The 17,268-nt window shown below is 44.8% G+C and overlaps 2 protein-coding genes across 3 annotated transcripts in view; both read left to right on the top strand.

Annotated features, from left to right (window-relative positions):
• The first annotated feature begins 281 nt into the window (after window positions 1-281).
• Window positions 282-4,025, top strand: LOC120956340 (protein regulator of cytokinesis 1-like). Its single transcript, XM_040377722.2, has 5 exons — window positions 282-580; window positions 664-1,058; window positions 1,137-2,464; window positions 2,560-2,682; window positions 2,972-4,025. The coding sequence occupies exons 1-5, from the start codon at window positions 543-545 to the stop codon at window positions 3,326-3,328; spliced, it is 2,241 nt and encodes a 746-aa protein (XP_040233656.2). The 5' UTR covers window positions 282-542; the 3' UTR covers window positions 3,329-4,025.
• A 1,635-nt stretch (window positions 4,026-5,660) lies between these two features.
• The window catches only part of LOC120958923 (MOB kinase activator-like 2), a 111,808-nt gene continuing 100,200 nt past the window's right edge, over window positions 5,661-17,268 (top strand). The window contains exons 1-2 of one of the 2 annotated variants that reach the window (XM_040382009.2): window positions 5,661-6,497; window positions 10,723-11,567. In XM_040382009.2, coding sequence (XP_040237943.1) covers window positions 11,563-11,567 — 5 coding nt within the window. In that variant the 5' untranslated portion in view covers window positions 5,661-6,497; window positions 10,723-11,562. Of the gene's footprint in view, window positions 6,498-8,763; window positions 8,875-10,722; window positions 11,568-17,268 lie in introns of those variants that run through there. The other variant, XM_049609194.1, reaches the window with a different exon arrangement.

A 17,268-nucleotide genomic window follows, 5' to 3' on the forward strand; every position in this document is an offset into this window, starting at 1 on the left:
CTATTATGTACTTCTTGAACGCAGTTCGACATCTTTGTTGTCATTCTGTTTTGTTGATTTACGAACAGAATAAAGCTATTCTTAGGGACATAATAAGCCTTAATAAGCTTTTTAAAATTTAAAATAATTTAATGTACCATTTTTTATTGGAAAATTGCCAAATTATCGCATTTGCAGATGCAAACCGCGTTTCGAACATGGTTCGAGCAGTTTGAACACGCACCCAAGTGCTCGAATGTCAACCGCTGTCAGCCACTGAACTGAAATCAGCCTGCAAGCCGCAAGTTTAAACGTCCCTCGGGTAGACGTTTGGCGTAACGAACTTTTTCAATACCCGTCGCTGACCTGGGGTGTGTGAGTGTGCGTCGTCTGCGTATCGTTCGCTTGGTGCCGAGGGTTTTGTGCAGTAATTTGCTGTTTTAAAGCGATCAGCGCGTGTTTTTACGTGAAGTGAATATATTTCTGGGTGTTTTATTGCTCGTAAGCAGTGTTTTTCGTGTCAGTGTTTGAGGAGAACCGCGATAAAAGCAAAGCCAAACAAGATGGAGTCATCCTCAACTGCCATGGATGACGATCCATTGTAAGTAGCAAATTTGGAGTGTCATCGAACCTCCACCGATGCAATTTTACCACGAACATGACGATTCTTTCCTTTTTTTGCAGCCTAACGATACACCGCCAGATGCAGACCATCTGTACAGCTGGGTTCAATCGTATGCGCGATCTGTGGGACGAAATGTTTGATACGAACTTGTGTTTGGCCTATGCCGAGCGGCTGCCGGACCACATGACGGCGTTCTTCGAGGAGGTGTATCAAGAGAGCAACCAGCGCCGGGAGCGCTTCGTGGAAGAAATAGCCGAGCTGAAGCAGGAGGCGTTGGATTTGCAGCGCTTGTTGGGCGAACAGCAGCAGGGTTTGCCGGCGGGGATCGAATCCCGCCCGCTGTTCGACCAGCGTGCCGCACTGGACGCTAGCCTCGAACAGATGCGGCAAAAGCTCAGCCAGCGGCACGAAATAATTGATGAGTATTTGCTCGAGATGGAAACACTGTGTGAAGGTAGAGGTTTTATTTTTGTGTGTGTCCAATTTTGTGTTTAATTGCCTCTTTTCCCTCCTCCCCCCCACCCCCATCTAGAGCTCAGCGAAGAACCACAGACACTGTCGAAGGACCCACTGCCAACGGAGCGCGAACTGGTCGAGTTCCGCTCCTACCTGGACCATCTGATTGCGGAAAAGATGCAGCGCCAGGAGGACATTGGCAATCTGCGGCGAGAAATAAAGAAGCTGATGAGCTGCTTGGAAACGGTCCCCATCACGGAGGAGCAACAGCGGCTGCTGAACGCGCGCAAGTTTCCACCGACGCGCGAAAACATGCACGGGCTGCGCATGCTGCACGAGGAGATGGCGGCGCAGTACGAAAGCTTGAAGCAGCACATCGACGATACGCGCCGAAAGCTGGAGCGGCTGTGGCAGTGCCTCGAAACCGATCCGGCCATCGTGAAGAAGTTCGAAAAGCTAACCTCCTACACGCAGACCACCTTCGACAAGCTGTTCGCCGAGCACGACCGGTGCGAAACGTTGCGGCGGGAAAACATGAAATCGTTCGTGGAGCGCACCCGGCTCGAAATCGTCGAATGGTGGGACCGGTGCATGAAGTCGGAGGACGAGCGTGCCCGGTTCACCACGTTCCACTGGCAGGACTACAGCGAGGACATGCTGAAGCTGCACGAGCTCGAGCTGGACAGTTTGAAGCAGTTTTATGGCGAAAATGAACAGATCTTCCAGATGGTGCTGCAGCGGCAGGAGATGTGGGACCGGATGCAGGCGCTCGAGAACAAATCGAACGACCCGACGCGCTACAACAACCGGGGCGGCAAGCTGCTGGAGGAGGAAAAGGAGCGGCGACGCATCAGCAGCCAGCTGCCGAAAATTGAGGCCAAGCTGCTGGAGGTGTGCAGGCAGTACGAGGAGGAGCATGGGCGTAAGTTCACCGTGTACGGTACGCCGGTGCAGGAGCTGATCGAGCAGCAGTGGAAGCAGCGGGAGGAGAGCAAACATCAAATATCGAGCGCACGGAAGAAGGCGAACGGCGTGCTGGGTGTGTCGACGGTTGGGCGCACCCCGAATCGGGTCGGCGATTCGATGGTTAAATGCTCCTCCATAATGAGCAGCAATCGGTCGCGGCTGGTGACCGGCGGTGGTTCGGCGCTAAAAGCATCGCTGACACCGTTGGTGACGGCATCGGCCACAAAATCAGGGCCCTGGCTGAAGCGCAAGCTGGCCACACCGACCAACAGCAAGGTGCACGCGAAACGCTCGCTGCTGCGGGAGCTAAACAGTCCGGCTGCGGGCGTGAATCGAACCGAGACGGCGAAGCTTAGCCTCGCGAAGGTTGCCCCCGGGAAGGTGCCGGTCATCAAGGTGTACGATAGCAAGGCGGGCGGATCGGTCGCACAGAAGCGGGTGAGTAGGCGGTGGTGCCAAGAAGCTCGTTATAGTGTGGAAATTTGATTTAAATTGTTTCTTTATGTTTGACGCTCGATTTTTTCTTTTTCCAGCGATCACGTCGGAAGTCGCAGGGCAAACGGCGTAGCGCTTCGGTCGCGAAGATCCCGTCCGTGATCATCAGCTCGGCGGAGGGCACCATTCTGCAGGAATCGGTTTGTTACGAGAAGATTGAGGTACGTTGAACTCGGTAACGGTTACACGTGGTGTATTTTTGTGAATGTGTATTTTTCTGTGTAAATAGTTATGTGGTGATGGAATAAATGTAATTAACTGCTATCGAATTCACTTTCCAACAACTTCGGCTGCGAAGTAGAGCGATCGAATTTTACAAAATCCGATATTTTTTGAGTTTGTAGATTTACCTTTTTTTTGGCAAGAAGAGCGAAGAAACACAGCAAGATCTATCTAACGTTTCGCCATCGTTTGCCTTTTTTTTTGCCATCTCTCCCTTCTTCAAACTAGAACTTCTTCGATAATAATGTCCCCAACCGGTCATCGGTGGTGCCGGAAAAGCAAAGAACGCGTCGCATCACACGCCTGCACCAGCAACGGATGGTGGAACCTATCAAACCGCTGCCGTCCGATACCAGCTTGATGGAGGGGGAGGAAAACGTTGAGCCAATGCCACAGCTGGCCCCCATGCTGCCACCGAAACCGATGAGCTTCTCGCACTCACCTGCCGCTGCTGCTGCTGCTGGGTCATCGAGCATGCTGGCACGATCGCCCGGCGTGGCCAATTCAACCTCGATCGGCAATTCTACGCGGGGTGGCTCCAGGCGACTGAAGCCGGCCGCTAAAAACTGTCCCATTATCTTCTAAGCGCATCCTCCCTGCCGTCCGTCCAGCCGACGTCCTGCATTGCAGATTTGTGTTATGAAACGAGAAGAAGAGCAGTTGGAAGATGGCAGAGTGTGTTGCACCATCGAAGAAGTTGCTCATTTAAGCACGATCGAAGCAAACAACGATTCAACTTTACGGGCAAGAATGTCCAACGAATAGTGTAGAACGGTTGAATGCGTCATTTACGATCGAAGAGCCGTCGTGTTCCACTGGAACTGATTCGAAGCAGCTCTCTAGAATGGATCATCTATTATTTTTTGTTTCTTTAGAATATGTAATGAATCGGTTGTTTGTTTTTTTGTTTTAATGACACAAAATTGCAAACTGTCTTCCGAGCGTGGACGGTGGCTGCTGTACAAAGGCATGCTTTTTTATTTTAATTATTAACTTTTGTTTATAAGTGTAAGGGACACACATTACATTTACATAGTGCTCTCGAACGTGCTAAATGCTAACCCTTATTTAAACGAGGACCTTGCTCTCTTTTGCCCTCCCCCAAGTGTGTTTTTTACCACCACACCTGGATGCACCTGTCACGCTAAAACGCTTACTTGAAAAAATAGAATTAAGGTTTTACAGAACTTTACTTAGATTGTCGGTACAAAATCAGTTTAGTCTGTTGTTGAAGTGTAATAAATATTGAAATTTGCTAACCGAACTTGCTGTACGTACTGCTGTTCGTTCGTTGCTGAATTGATAATTGATTGAGTTGGTAATTCGTTCTTAACTTGTTCATGTTGATATCGCTCCTTACGGATAAGTGCAAGTGATAGAAATAGTGATGTGCTTTTTGGAGCACACTCACGACTCCGATCCGACTCCGGCTATTGTTAGTTCGATTGCGACTCCGGCAAAATCCGAACCACTAGTTCCGTCCGGAGTCTCGCGGAGTCGTAAATACAAATGAAATAGTCTGGAGTCGTCCGGAGTCGCCCTGACTCGTCCGCAGTCGGTCGGAGTCAACAGAAGCCGTCCGGTGCAATATGTTAATGATCAGAATTTCGTTCTTTTTTGTCTTTCACTTTGCGTGAGCTCTTCATATACAGGGTATTGTTTCGAAGGCTGACTGCAACCGATTCCGGACGACTTTGACGACGTCCAAGGACTCCGGCCGACTCTGGATGACTCCGAACGACTCCGGATGATTCCGACTTCCAACGACTCCGGCTGACTCCGGACGACTCCGGTCGATTCCAGACGACTCCGACTCCGGTCGACTCCAGACGATTCCGAACGACACCAGATAATGTTGGGCGGACCTACCTTCCGGAGTTGGTCCCAAAATTACCGGAGTTGGATCGGAGACGAATGAGGATTTTTGCCAGCTTTACCCATCACTACAATTATCTCTGGTCGACTCCGGACGACTCCGTCTCCAACCGATTCCGGACGACTCGCGACGACTTCGACTACTTTGAACGACTCCGAACGACTCCGAACGGCTCCGAAGGACTCCGGTCGGCTTCGGATGACTCCGATTCCCAACGACTCCGAACGACTCCGGACGATTCCGAACAACTCCAGCTGATTCCGAACGATTCCAAACGACTGCGAACGACTCTGAATAATGCTGGATGTACCTACCTTCAGGAGTCGGTTCCAAGATTATCGGAGCTGAATTGGAGCCGACTCCGGATTTTTGCCAACTTTACCCATAACTACAATCTCCGGTCGACTCCGGACGACTCCATCTCCAACCGATTCCGGACGATTCCGGACGATATCGACGACTCTGAACGACTCCGAAGGACTCCGGTCGACTCCGGATGACTCCGAACGACTCTTGGCAACTGCGACTACTCCTAACAATTCCGAACGACTCCGGATAATGCTGGGCGGACCTACGGAGTCGGAGTTGGATTATTGGAGTTGGATCGGAGCCATCTTTTCCCATCACTACAAGGAACAAATATCGAATTGTTCCGTCTGTTCCGCGTTATATGCACAAAATTCAACAAATTCAACGGCTGCCAACGGTTATTTCAAATGTTTGCTTTGCACGAGAACAGTGGTATTACCACACGCACAATTGCTTATTGTTTTCTAACAGATACTCCTAAAGCACCCAAAAAATACAATCAAAACTAAAATTTTAAGAAAATACGAGATGATAAACACTTTATTGCTCTTTCTTTGGCTCAAAAATTTAAATTTTCCTTTTTTGAACGAATCGTATGGAAATGTCATTCGCATCTGTCCACAAAAGATGACCATTGCGGCACGACCACTGTTACCTTGTTGTTGTTGTTCGCCTGCTCGCTCTTCAAAACCCCCGATCGCTCTCTCTTCCCCGCTCAAACCCTCGCACACATACACACTCTCACACACAGCCCAGCATAATCAAGTTTAGTATCGTTCGTGAAAAGATGAGTCCTGTTCGGCGGCACGGAAAATAGTCCCAGCGGAAAAACAGTGGAAAATTTGCACGCCCGTGGCCTTTGGGTGTGTGTGTGATGTGAACACATAACCCGCATGTAACAGCCGCAGCATATTTGCGTGTGTACACTGCGGCACAAGCGAAAGCAGTGAAAGGGTGGCCATTTCTCGCCCGTGAACGTTCTGTGATTTGTTGGACACTGTGCGTGGATCGGACTCGTGCAATTGTGTTGAGGAAAGCGAGTATAATGCGGAAAACGACCGTCCGCTGCAGCGAGTGCAAAACAAAATAAATCAAAGCTCACTATAGGTAGTGCACTACTCGGTGTGGCAAATCACAGCTTCCCTCTAGCTCGGTTTGATTAACCGTCGGAGGAAAGAAGGAAGAGGAAGAGAAGGTTCTGGTTTGCAAACCCCCCCCCCCCCACGCGAAGAACCAGGGAGCGGGGAAGAGAGAACGAGAGAAAAGCGCTAGTGCAATCTCTTCCTCCATATCGCCCCATCGTGTGTGTGTGTGCGCGTTTCTGTGTGCCCGTGTGTGTGTGTGTTTGTGTAGTTTATACAATCGAGCAAATTTGCTGGCGGCCGACCCTGCTTGGCGCTTGCCTTTTTCACTGATTGATTGCGAGGATCGACTGTTGTTGCTTCCGCCAAAGCAGCCTTTAAGCTTTGCATTGATCAGTTTTTCCCTTGTTCCGTGTGCAGTGTGTGACCGTCTTCTATCAGCTAGAAAACTAGTTCTTTTTCACCCAAAAGTCGTCTATCCATACAGGTAAGTTTTCCACCCGGAAAGGGGTGAACGAAAGTCAGAGAGGGATGCAAGCATATTAATTCGCCAGTCTCATTAAATCTTTGCCCACTTTCTTTGCCCTCCGATCCACCGATCAAAGTGCGCTTGTGTTCCGGGTTCTTACTTTTTTTCGCGAAGAAACTGCGTGTGTGTATGGTTTTGTTTGTGTGTGCCAGAAAGAGAGAACACTCTGTATGCGAGTCAGAGAGGCAAGCGAGATGCAGCGATATTGTGACAGATTAGTTCTTGTTATTAGTTGATGTTGATAATGCAAGCAAAGGAGAAGCAAAGGAGAAGCAAGGGGAGCGAAAGTGAGGTTAGACAGACCAGACGTTTGACAGTTGGTGAGGTGCGAGCGAGCGAGATGGGTAGTCGATGGTGGCCGGAAAAGTGACAGAATTCACACAAGCACATGAACGGTACGAAAAGTTTGATTTTTTTAAACAGAAAACGGTGCTGTTTGGTGCTTTCCATGCTGGAAAAATGGAAAATTGCTATGCTTTTTTATGCTTTTGGGATTTTTCGACGCTTGATCGTCATTTAACAGTTATTGAACAAAGAAAAAAAAAACTCCAATCTGCGAATGATACATGAAGAAGTATAAAATTGAAATGCTGAAATGCGGAAAGGAAGTCGGTTTTTCTTAATACAGGCGGTCCCCGAGACACACGGTTAATGGAGACCGACAACGGCCGCAAAATACCGCGTATCTCGAATTTCCGCGTATGTCGAATCTCTTGATTTCCAGCCAAAATATAATTTATTTTCGGATAATTTTGGAAGTAAAAGGTGGTTTTAGCCATTTAATTTATTATTTGATATGATTCTGACTGAATATAACAGTTTTAAACATTTTGAAATAGTTTTTAGGATTCGATCGAAAGGGAAATTATTTGGCATTTTAGAATTGATGTGTAAAATCATAACAAATTTGTTCAAAGAATTGTCAAATTTAGAAAACCGCGTATCTCCGAATCCGCGTGTAAGAGGTACCGTGTATCTCGGGGAACGCCTGTAAACAGTATATAGTAGTGGTGGGAACTCGGAATGTGACCTACCCGATTGCGATTTCGTGTTCGGAATCAATTTTGGAGCCTACTCCGATGCTAAAATCGATTCCAATTTCGAAGTCGAGTCCGGGTCGATTCCGATTTCAGAGTTGATTCCAGAGTCGAATCCGGTTTCGGAGTCGATTCCGGACCCGATTCCGGAGCCGACTTCGGAGTCGATTTCAGAGTCGGCTCTGGAATATATTCCGAAATCGGATCCAGAATCAGAATCGGCTCCGGAATCAGAATCGACCTGGGAATCGCATAATTCTCCGGTAATGGAATCCTGACTTCAGAAATGGGATTAGTTCCAGAATGATAATTAATTATTTAATTGATATGAGATGTTTCAGAAGTTTCACTCTGATAATCTCCATGAGAATGAATCATTTACGTAGCATCATTGGACCCTAACGCACATTTTTATGAAGATGCCAAAACCGATTCTATTTTGTAGCCGAAACTGATTTCGGAGCCGATTCTGATTCCGGAGCCGATTTCGATTCCGGAACCGTTGCCGGAGCTAATTCCAGAGCCGATTCCGGGACCAATTCCGAAGCCGTATTAAATTCCGGGGTCGATTCCGGAAACTGATTCCGGTTCTTCTTTCCGGAATCGATTCCAGAAAACTTCGGACCTAGCCGAAATCGATTCCGACTAAAACTTCATTTTTCCCATCACTAGTATATAGTAGTATATTATTTTCAAAAATCACACTAAAACCCATCTTTTTTGCCTCATTTGTAGAAAAGCCTCAGTTGATTCAGTGTGCGGCAAAGCTAAAGATCTTTTTTGGAGAAGGTCAGTTTTTCTCATCTCCGCCTACTGTGTGTGTGTGTGTGTGAACAAGAGAGAAATAGAGAATGTGAGCGAGATCTGTCAAACGTCGTCTCGGAAAAGTCATCCGATTTTCCACAACAAGAGGAAATACAGCAAACACACACAAACTCAAAATTGTGTATCAAAGGAGCGAAATATTCAGCAACGGAGCTTCTTCTCTGTCCAACAACGGTGGTTCCTTCCTGAGCAGCAAAACATTATAATGTTTTCCGAACAACACAGAGAGCAAGCGAGAGAAAGAGAGACCGTGGGTTGGGAAATGAGAAAGATTTTCCCTCAAATATGCTACCGAGAGCATAAGCCACACACCGTAACATACAGAGGAGATAGAGAAATTGTCTTTTTTTTGTTGGTTATTGCGATTACGCTGACGGTGTGTTCTCCGTATCACTCCGGTGGTTGGTTGTCGGTCCTGTGACTGTGACAGACGGGTTTCCTTTGCAGTGAGAGTGAAAATTTTGTTGTGTTGTGTAAGTTCCATCACCGTTGGCCGCTGTGGTGCACCGATTGGTTGATAGGTTCTCGAAAGGGTAGTTAGAGTGTGTGTGCTGTTTGAGGAAAAATAGGGTTTATAAGGATTTTGAGAGGTGTTTAGGGACGTTTTGGTAGGATTAATATAAGGTGCGAAGACGCACAACATGACCCAGCAAGTGCGTAGTAGCTGTGGTCGAATCGCGGAGAGTCAAACATTGACCTGGTATCACTTTCCTATCCCCCAGGCAACCACGGGCCACGAGCGTAGATTCTTTGTTGTCTACGTCGTAATCAGCACAATACTCGCTGCGTTAATTGTTGTGTGTTAATCCAATCCCATTTAAGATTATGAGGTTTTAAACTGAGGAACTAACAGTTACAACCCGTTTAGTATTGCGCAAATAGGAAATATTCTAATTTCACTTACAGTTGCGTGTCAAACAAACAAATCCCCCCATGTAGGAAAAAACCCCACTCGAAGTAGGTCGAGCAGTGGTGGAGGAGGTGGAGTGCCAGCAAAATAGAGTTCTCCTGGCATTGCTCTGCTCACTGCTAGCGGAATTTGGGGCAAGTGTGCCATACGGGGCAAGAGTGCCACCTAGCATTTTTCCTTAAAAACTTTAGTTTAATGATCAATTGTGTATACAGTTGGTTCTTTTCCAATGACTAGGTTTACTGAGCCGAATTTCATATAGACTAGTCGAAAGTTCCCATTGTTTTGAACTGATTTATGTTGAGTTTCAAAATTGAGCAGAATATTATAATTTTTTAATCCAACCAAATAAGCTCTCAAAAATCATGCGAACAATCAACCGAGAAAATATTTACACCACCGTATAGCTGAGAAAACGTGAAATTTTTTGTGGGGTTAGTTGAAAAAAACTTTCTTTTTGTCACTGAAAAATTCAATTTCAAAAAAGTTACAACTTTTGGGGCAAGTGTGCCATCTCTGTTTGGGGCAAGTGTGCCACCATCTTTCATAGGCGCGAGCTGTCAAAAATGTAAACATTGTTGTAGCGTGCTGCGGCATGGTGCGCTATTGTGAGCGGATTTCACGCCAGAAAAACAGAACAGTAGAAAAACCATATTGTGGTACAGTTGGTGGTCAAAAAGGGTTCATTGTTGACTAAATACATGTAGGAATACATACACTAGTGGTACAAACGTAATAATTTCCAATTATCTAAGAAATACGGTTATTTTAACCAGGTGGCCGTCTTGCCCCATACGAGTGGCACTCTTGCCCCATAGCCCAAAAAACAACGTCTTTTTGGACCCTTTTTAAAACGCTTCAAAAACAATTTTGTTTGCACGTTTTTCAAGCGAAACTCATTTATAAGTGAGGAAATAGATGTAAAATGGTTATGAGATTGAAATCGGCTTTCGAAAAACACGTTTTAGTGAGTTATAACTTGAAATGCTTAAGGTGGCACACTTGCCCCAAGTTCCGCTACATCTCTATTATCGAACCATCATCACTATTCCTCTCTTACTCTCTCCCATACACATATGAGACTTTTTTTTGGGGTTCTATTTTTCCTCCCAGTCATCCCAGTTAACGATAGTTTGTGTGTGTGTGTGGTGTGTTCCGCAATGACACCTGCATTTCCCTTACCGAAAGGTGGTGTTGTAGCGTTTAATTTCCACGACCGCTAAGGGGTGACCCCTACGAGTTGGACGAAGAAAAAACGTCACACACGCTCACTCCGCACTGACACCAGCTGATCCTTGTCCACTTGCTGTTTGGTTCCTAATTTTATCACCGGGTCCTCCCGGATGGACAACTCTCGTCCCCAAGCTGCTGTTCCTCTGTTATTTCATAACTTTTATTTTTATACTTTTAGACCACTACTTGCTCGCCCGAGCGTTCCCAGCCAAGAGAGCAGTGCGAAAGATGCGTTAAGCAGACGGCGGTGACAAGGTGTGATGGTTGATCCTCTCGAGTCGGCCCCCGAGCGATTGATTCCAGCAGGAAAATCAGTTGTGTGTGTGTAAAGCTCAAAAACCAAGCGGGCCAGTGAAAATCACCGTTGTGAGATATGAGGTGAGCGCGTGAGCAGCAGTTCCCCTTTTGCACCCTCCGAGCGTGTGGTTGTTACATAAAAGCAAAGCGGAAAATTCACCGTGCCGTGCGAGCAGAACAGCAAGCAGAGTGAGACGCGAGTAGGAGCAGCAGCAGCAGCTGTCACTACGATTGGTGTTTTTAGTTGTTTGGTTAACAAAGTGTTTGGTGTTCGTTTAGTGCGTGTGTGTGTTATATGTGCAAAAAGTGCTCCTCTTTGCGAGAGCTTCGCCGTGCAAAAGTGTGTGAAAAGTGTCGGAAAAAGTTAGGCAAAAAACGGAATTTTAACTAAGAGTGGACGACCTTCTCGCTAGCGTAATCTTGTGAAACTCACCCAACCGAAAAGGATTCATCCCTGCTTAGGTCAAGCTGCTGCTCTTCCTCACCAAAGTGTAAGGCACGACTTACACGTGACTAAAAGAAAAGGATTGCCCTAATCAAAACCCCGGGCGAACGGTTTGCCGGGAGTAACGCTCGAGAAGAACGCGCTAGTGAACGCGCAGTGTGGGCCACACGCCACCGAATCGGTTTCGTCGCTGCAGCCGCGCGCGGTCCCCGCCCGTGAAAAGCCGTCAAACTGGAGCGACTCCCAGAGTATCTGCGCGACACGGTGGACTGGTTTATGGGGTAAGTGGTGGCCAATCGTTTAATGTTTCTTTAATATTTTCCCTGTCAGCTCTTTTGTAGGTTTGGAACGGTACTTTATTTAGCAAAGATACAAAATGGACAAACCATGCGCGAAGGGTTGACAAAGGGTCTCCAGGGATGTGCACGTATGTGCGTGACCACGTTGGTGGGGCAGTTAATTAGGCGGTTAATTTGAAGCTGCTTTTTTCCGGTGTTGGCGCAATTATTTTTCAATATTTAATGCCTTCCCGTTGGCATAGGATCTGTCCTGTTTGTAGGAGCGCGCTTACGTGTGCCCGAAGGGTAGCTGAATTTATGCATAATTTAGTTGAAGAAAACACACAAATTAATCTAAAAATATCATTTGACGGAACGTTACAAAAGCTTGTTCTAATTCTAAATGCTGATCAGAGTATGAAAATGAGGTAGCATAGATATGTCACTATAATGACAGCGTACAGCCTGTAATTGTCTGTGATAGTAGAACAAACATTACCAAACAAATTAGGATAAATATAGGGAATACATTAAAAATAGGTCAGTAAGGGTTGGCATTGAAGAGGGATACTGTTTTCAAATAGATTTTTGTTCTATTTTCCCATCCATTCCCATATCCAGCAGGAACAAAAAGGTATCGTTCACCGTCTCTACCATTCCTTCGAGCGCTTTTAAGAACGAAGGACCTTCATCTTCAGCACGGAAGTGTAGCATTTCTAGTGTCTATTCTGGTCGCTATTTTTACCGCTCATACTTGACCTTTGGCTTGGTCCAGGAGTGGCGTGGTAAGCGCTCTTGGGGGTGCGTGTATGTGGTGGTACCACGAAGCCAGCGAAGCATGGGCCACTTGGGAACATTAGCTCTCAGCTCCTGAGGAGAACGCCATGCTTTGCCGAGGTGGAAACGGTTTCCTTTGGCCGCTGCTGCCTGCCAGCCCGAGGTGCCCGAGGTGCCCGAGAGAAAGGCGAGATAGTGTAAACATTATCGTCCTCGGCGTCGAATCTTCTAGTCGTGTTTGTGCTTACCACAAAGCTATCGATTTTCCTAATCAGATCCATTCTTCGTTGCCGAGGAATGTGCCACATGATGCCGTGCAGGAGGAAGGCAGGACGGATGTGAAAACATAGTGTGGCGCATCAAAGGGGCAAGCATAGCTAAAAGTGAATTGTTTTATATCGCAGCGAGCATGATAGGCGATAAAAAAGTGACGTCAATTGCGTGTGGTGGTGTCCCCTGTCATATGGTTTATATATATGTTTGGACATGGAACGAATGCGAGTGAATTGTCTTCTCATTCTACCGGTTGATACTATTTTGCGTGCCTTGCACATTACACAATTGCAGATGGAAAATGGAATTTCCGTCGCAGGTGCATTACATGTGCAATTTGCATCGTAAGCAGCAAATGCGTTCCGTTCACACCCAAATATGGGCAAAGTGTGTGGTGGAAAATGATCAACAGCCAGACCTTGCAAGCATGGAAAAGGTGTAGAAGAAGAAGAAGCAGAAAGAGATACGAAAAAAAAATCATATAACGAGAACAGAAACTAACACCAACACTCCCAACAGCGTGAAAATGGGTTTTGTTAGGCAAAATAGAAATCGCTAGACCGACCCGCAGCACGTATTAGAAGCGTTGGAAAAGCTCAGCCAAACACGCGTATAAGTATGTGTCTTTCTAGGTGCAGGGGAAAGCGGAGCAAAATGGCACTGTGAAGCATTTTGCTCTGTATCTCTCATTGGGTGAACCACTTTACACTGTAATTTGTTTTACAGCAATCGATGCTTGGACATCTTATTCGTGGAAAACAATCAGAAGTAGACGCCTTATTAACAAATGTAAATTAATAATGATTTTTGATTGAATTTAGTTCATTTATGTAGTTTATTACTTATTCAATGCTATTGGTGTAGAAAAATTGGGTTTTTTCTGTCTTGTTGGGGATTTAAAACTTTTGAAAAATTGGAAATTATTTTTAATTGATGGCTAAAATTCAAGGATGTTATAAAAGACCAAGTGGTGGAATACAGAGCAATTTGACAAATCGCCTCTTGACGTGCAGGTTCTCGATCCAGCAAGAATCGCTATGTCAAATCCCATTGTTCTTCAAAATACGTATACAAGATTTTTTGTATTTTTGACATATTTAACAAAACAAACGGTTAATTCGAATGAGAAAAATCATTTTATAATGATGCTTCAGTTTAAGTTGAATGTAAGGTGAGCGTAGTTTCAATAATTGCGTATTATAACTTGAGAAAAGTGGCACGCGGGTTCTCCAATGGCTAGCTGACAGAAAGGTTTTTCCACCACCTGGTCTCTTATAACATCCTTGATAAAATTGAACTGATTCTTGTCGATATAGTATAGATACATCATAGTTTTATTTATGTAAAGGTAGTGATCTTAGCTAACACCATAACCTCATTATGTTGCTTTTGTCAAAACATACCGACCATTTTGCCGCTAGTGAAACAAACATTAACATTTAAATCTTTTTTTTTTTGGCTCAACAACCGTTGTCAGTCAAGGCCAGCCTTTACCACTTGTGGGGCTTGGCTTTGAGTGACTAATTGATTTCCCCCCATAGCAGGATAGTCAGTTCTACGTATGGCCGAACGGTCCATTTGGGGCTTGAACCCAAGACGGGCATGTTGTTCAGTCGAACGAGTTGACGAATGTACCACAAGACCGGCCGATTAAATTAAAATCTTCACATTAGATTAAAATGGTTACTTTTTTCACGTAAATCATAGATGAATGTTATGTGCCTGGATACAACTGTTTTCCCTCTAATGACTTGTTAAATTCTTACTTAAAACGGTCAAAATAACACCCTTTTGACCAATTAAATTATTTATTAATTGATTCATATATTTCTAAATCTTAGGTCATCAAAAGTGCATGGTGAGCATCAAACATGGCTTTTGATGTTTTTCGATCATTAGAAGCCATTTTATATGTGTAAGTTTGTCAAAAATGCAGGTGACCATTTTGCCCCGCGTTCCCCTGTATGCTTCCTATTCTGTGATAGTGTGTTAGTATTTTCCATTCATTTTCCATACCACACCGTGCGGCTTCGTGGGGAAACCTTTTTTCCGGGTATCACGTCGAACTGTATAGGTAGCAATTGGAAATCGAAGGCACAAAAAAAAGAGCCACGGCCATATCGAGGCAAATCGGTAAGCCTTTGTGTTGTGTGTGTGTGTGTGGAACACACGGCAAAATTGGATTTTTGCTCTTACTCTCATGCCAATGGAACGGTGCAGCGAGGGAAAACGGTCGAAAGAAAATCCAATTGAAACACAAACTAAGCTAACGAAAGCGGTAACAGAGTATCAGTTTGTGGTGGCGGAGGGAACAGCATACCGATTTGCATGCATAAAATGGCCATATGTTGGTGGTTGGGATGTGGTTTTTTTCTGTTTGTGTTCTCTTTTATATTTTAATTGTTTTTATCTATTAAAGCACATAAAGGAAATGTTGGATAGAACCGTTTTCGCTATCGCTATTTGGAACCGAGCTGTACATAGATCGATCATCGAGCGCTCTGTTTGGGACTCGCTCAATCGATCGATCAATTGTGGGTGCACTTCCTTCTCTCTCACTCTTTCGGCGAGCCCCGTTCAATCACGCAGCCAAACTGATAGTGTCATATTAATTTTAGTAATGAATCAGCACCGATATAAGCGCTCCCTTATCGCACGATTTGCGCCCTTGCACAATACTTTTCTTTTGCTGCCTTCCAAACCCGCTCGATCGATGATTTGTATTTCCGCCAAGTGTTGCTTGTGGTTTCGAAGCACGACGTCTTCGTGGGGGCATTTTTCCGATTCAAACGTGTATGTGTTTGTGCAAGAAGAAGTCGTACAACGGTCTCTTTGTCGGCCGTTGTGTTTGCTTGCCAATTTTCCTTCTGTGCCTTTTCTTGCTCTCGCTCTTGCTGTGCACCTAATAAAGTTTAGTTTGTCGACTCGCGTGTTTTGTGCCCTAAAACGTGATCGACTGCTGCCGCTAGCTAGTATCTAATTAGTGGATGGTTTTGGCGAGGAAAATGTGCCCACACTACTAAAACCGTGTTGAGCGAAATGGGTGGAGAAAACGGTGGTTGTTGTTGTTGCTGACGATCGTGTGTGTGTATGTGGGTAATAATTGAAAGCAAAAGAAAAAAATCACACACATACTCTCACAGGCACACATACACACGCACGAAACGGTTGGGAAAACGCGATGGAAATTTGTGCGATAAGAAACAAAGGGAGGATAGGGGAATCTGCTTTACGGGAGCACGGGGCATAAGGGACACTTTCGGCACCATTTAATATACGCATTACTTCAAGTTAAAATCTATCACAAAAGTAATGCTATTTATTTTGAAATAATAAAATATGACATGTAAAAACGTAAAATCATCCAGAATTTGCTTCCAAAGTTTCAACATTTATTTACAATGTTCGTGAAGTAGCTCAGCAATTTGAAGTGAATTTCCATTCTGTCAATAATAATACATTTCGTTGAGGGTTAATTGGAAAATATAGTTAAAGTCAAAATTATTCCGAACGATGCGAAAGTAATTGTTTAATTGTAATTGCCTGTTGCGAGAACAAGCCCTGGTGTTCTAAAGTGTTAAATATTGATTGCAATTGCATACTTTCTTTATGTTATAATATAGTTTATGGCCCTGAAACTTCATTCAACTTGATCGTTGTGTAGCTAAAGATACAAAAAGTTAATTTTGTGTTCTGTCAATGTTTTGCATATTTTATGCCTTGATCTTAAAGCTTTGTAGAGTCATACTAAACTCAAAAGAGTCAAAATAAGCGTTAAATTGTCCACCCATCGGACTTTAGCGGATTGTGATGCGAGACTAACAGCCTCAGCACCATTTTTCGATCGAAAAAAATCGATAGGCGCTCGCGATAAACTGACAGTATAACTATTTCTTTCATAGCTACCCCTACATGAAGTCGATTCCCATTGATTTTAGTAAAAAGTGTAGACAAACCATTTTGTTTAAATAATTAATAAATGATTTTTTATCACCTAAAACATTGAAAAAGAACCAAAACTTTAACCAACTTGCTTTTACATAACGTTTTACAAAAACATCAGCCTTGATTTATGGTATTTTTCTGATATTTCAATAATTTCCGCAGGTCAATACGTAGCGGATTTTTCCCATACAAAGCGGAACGATCGAATTTTTGAACTTTTTTGTTGAAATTTTTGAATGAAACATTGACGTTTAAATGTTTATACCGCAAAAGTTTAAATAGAAAAGGATGTGTGTCAAAACAATTTGACGAACCTAGTTTTGGTCGTCCCAGGCGGTTCCGTGGTACAGTCGTCAACTCGAACGACTCAATAACATGCCCGTCATGGGTTCAAGCCCGAAATGAACCGTCCCCCCGTTGCAAGGATTGACTATCCGGCTGCGCGTTAATTAATAAAGTATCGAAAACCTGTGTTATTTCCGGCAAGCTCTCGTCGTCGTATCGTATGAGTTCAGCAGAGGGCGCATTATAACAAATAATATGAATTTTGCGGTATTAAACGCCTACTGATCGTCGGAAAAACCAACAATGGGAGCTGAAATCATGTCAACACTCCATAAACATTCTCACGCAAAACTAACCTCAGCATTTCAGTCTAGATTATCTCAGGCTGAAAATTATGTAAACAAACGCCGAATCATCGCGGGCA

The sequence above is a fragment of the Anopheles coluzzii genome, chromosome 3, assembly GCF_943734685.1.
Source record: "Anopheles coluzzii chromosome 3, AcolN3, whole genome shotgun sequence".
In the NCBI taxonomy this organism is placed as follows: Eukaryota; Metazoa; Arthropoda; class Insecta; order Diptera; family Culicidae; genus Anopheles; species Anopheles coluzzii.

Bases quoted from the DNA above. Each gene is read 5' to 3' on its own strand.
- LOC120956340 (XM_040377722.2), top strand. From the start codon at position 543: ATGGAGTCATCCTCAACTGCCATGGATGACGATCCATT. The intron at 581-663 runs GTAAGTAGCAAA...CTTTTTTTGCAG, and splicing joins GCCATGGATGACGATCCATT to CCTAACGATACACCGCCAGA. The intron at 2,465-2,559 runs GTGAGTAGGCGG...TTCTTTTTCCAG, and splicing joins GATCGGTCGCACAGAAGCGG to CGATCACGTCGGAAGTCGCA.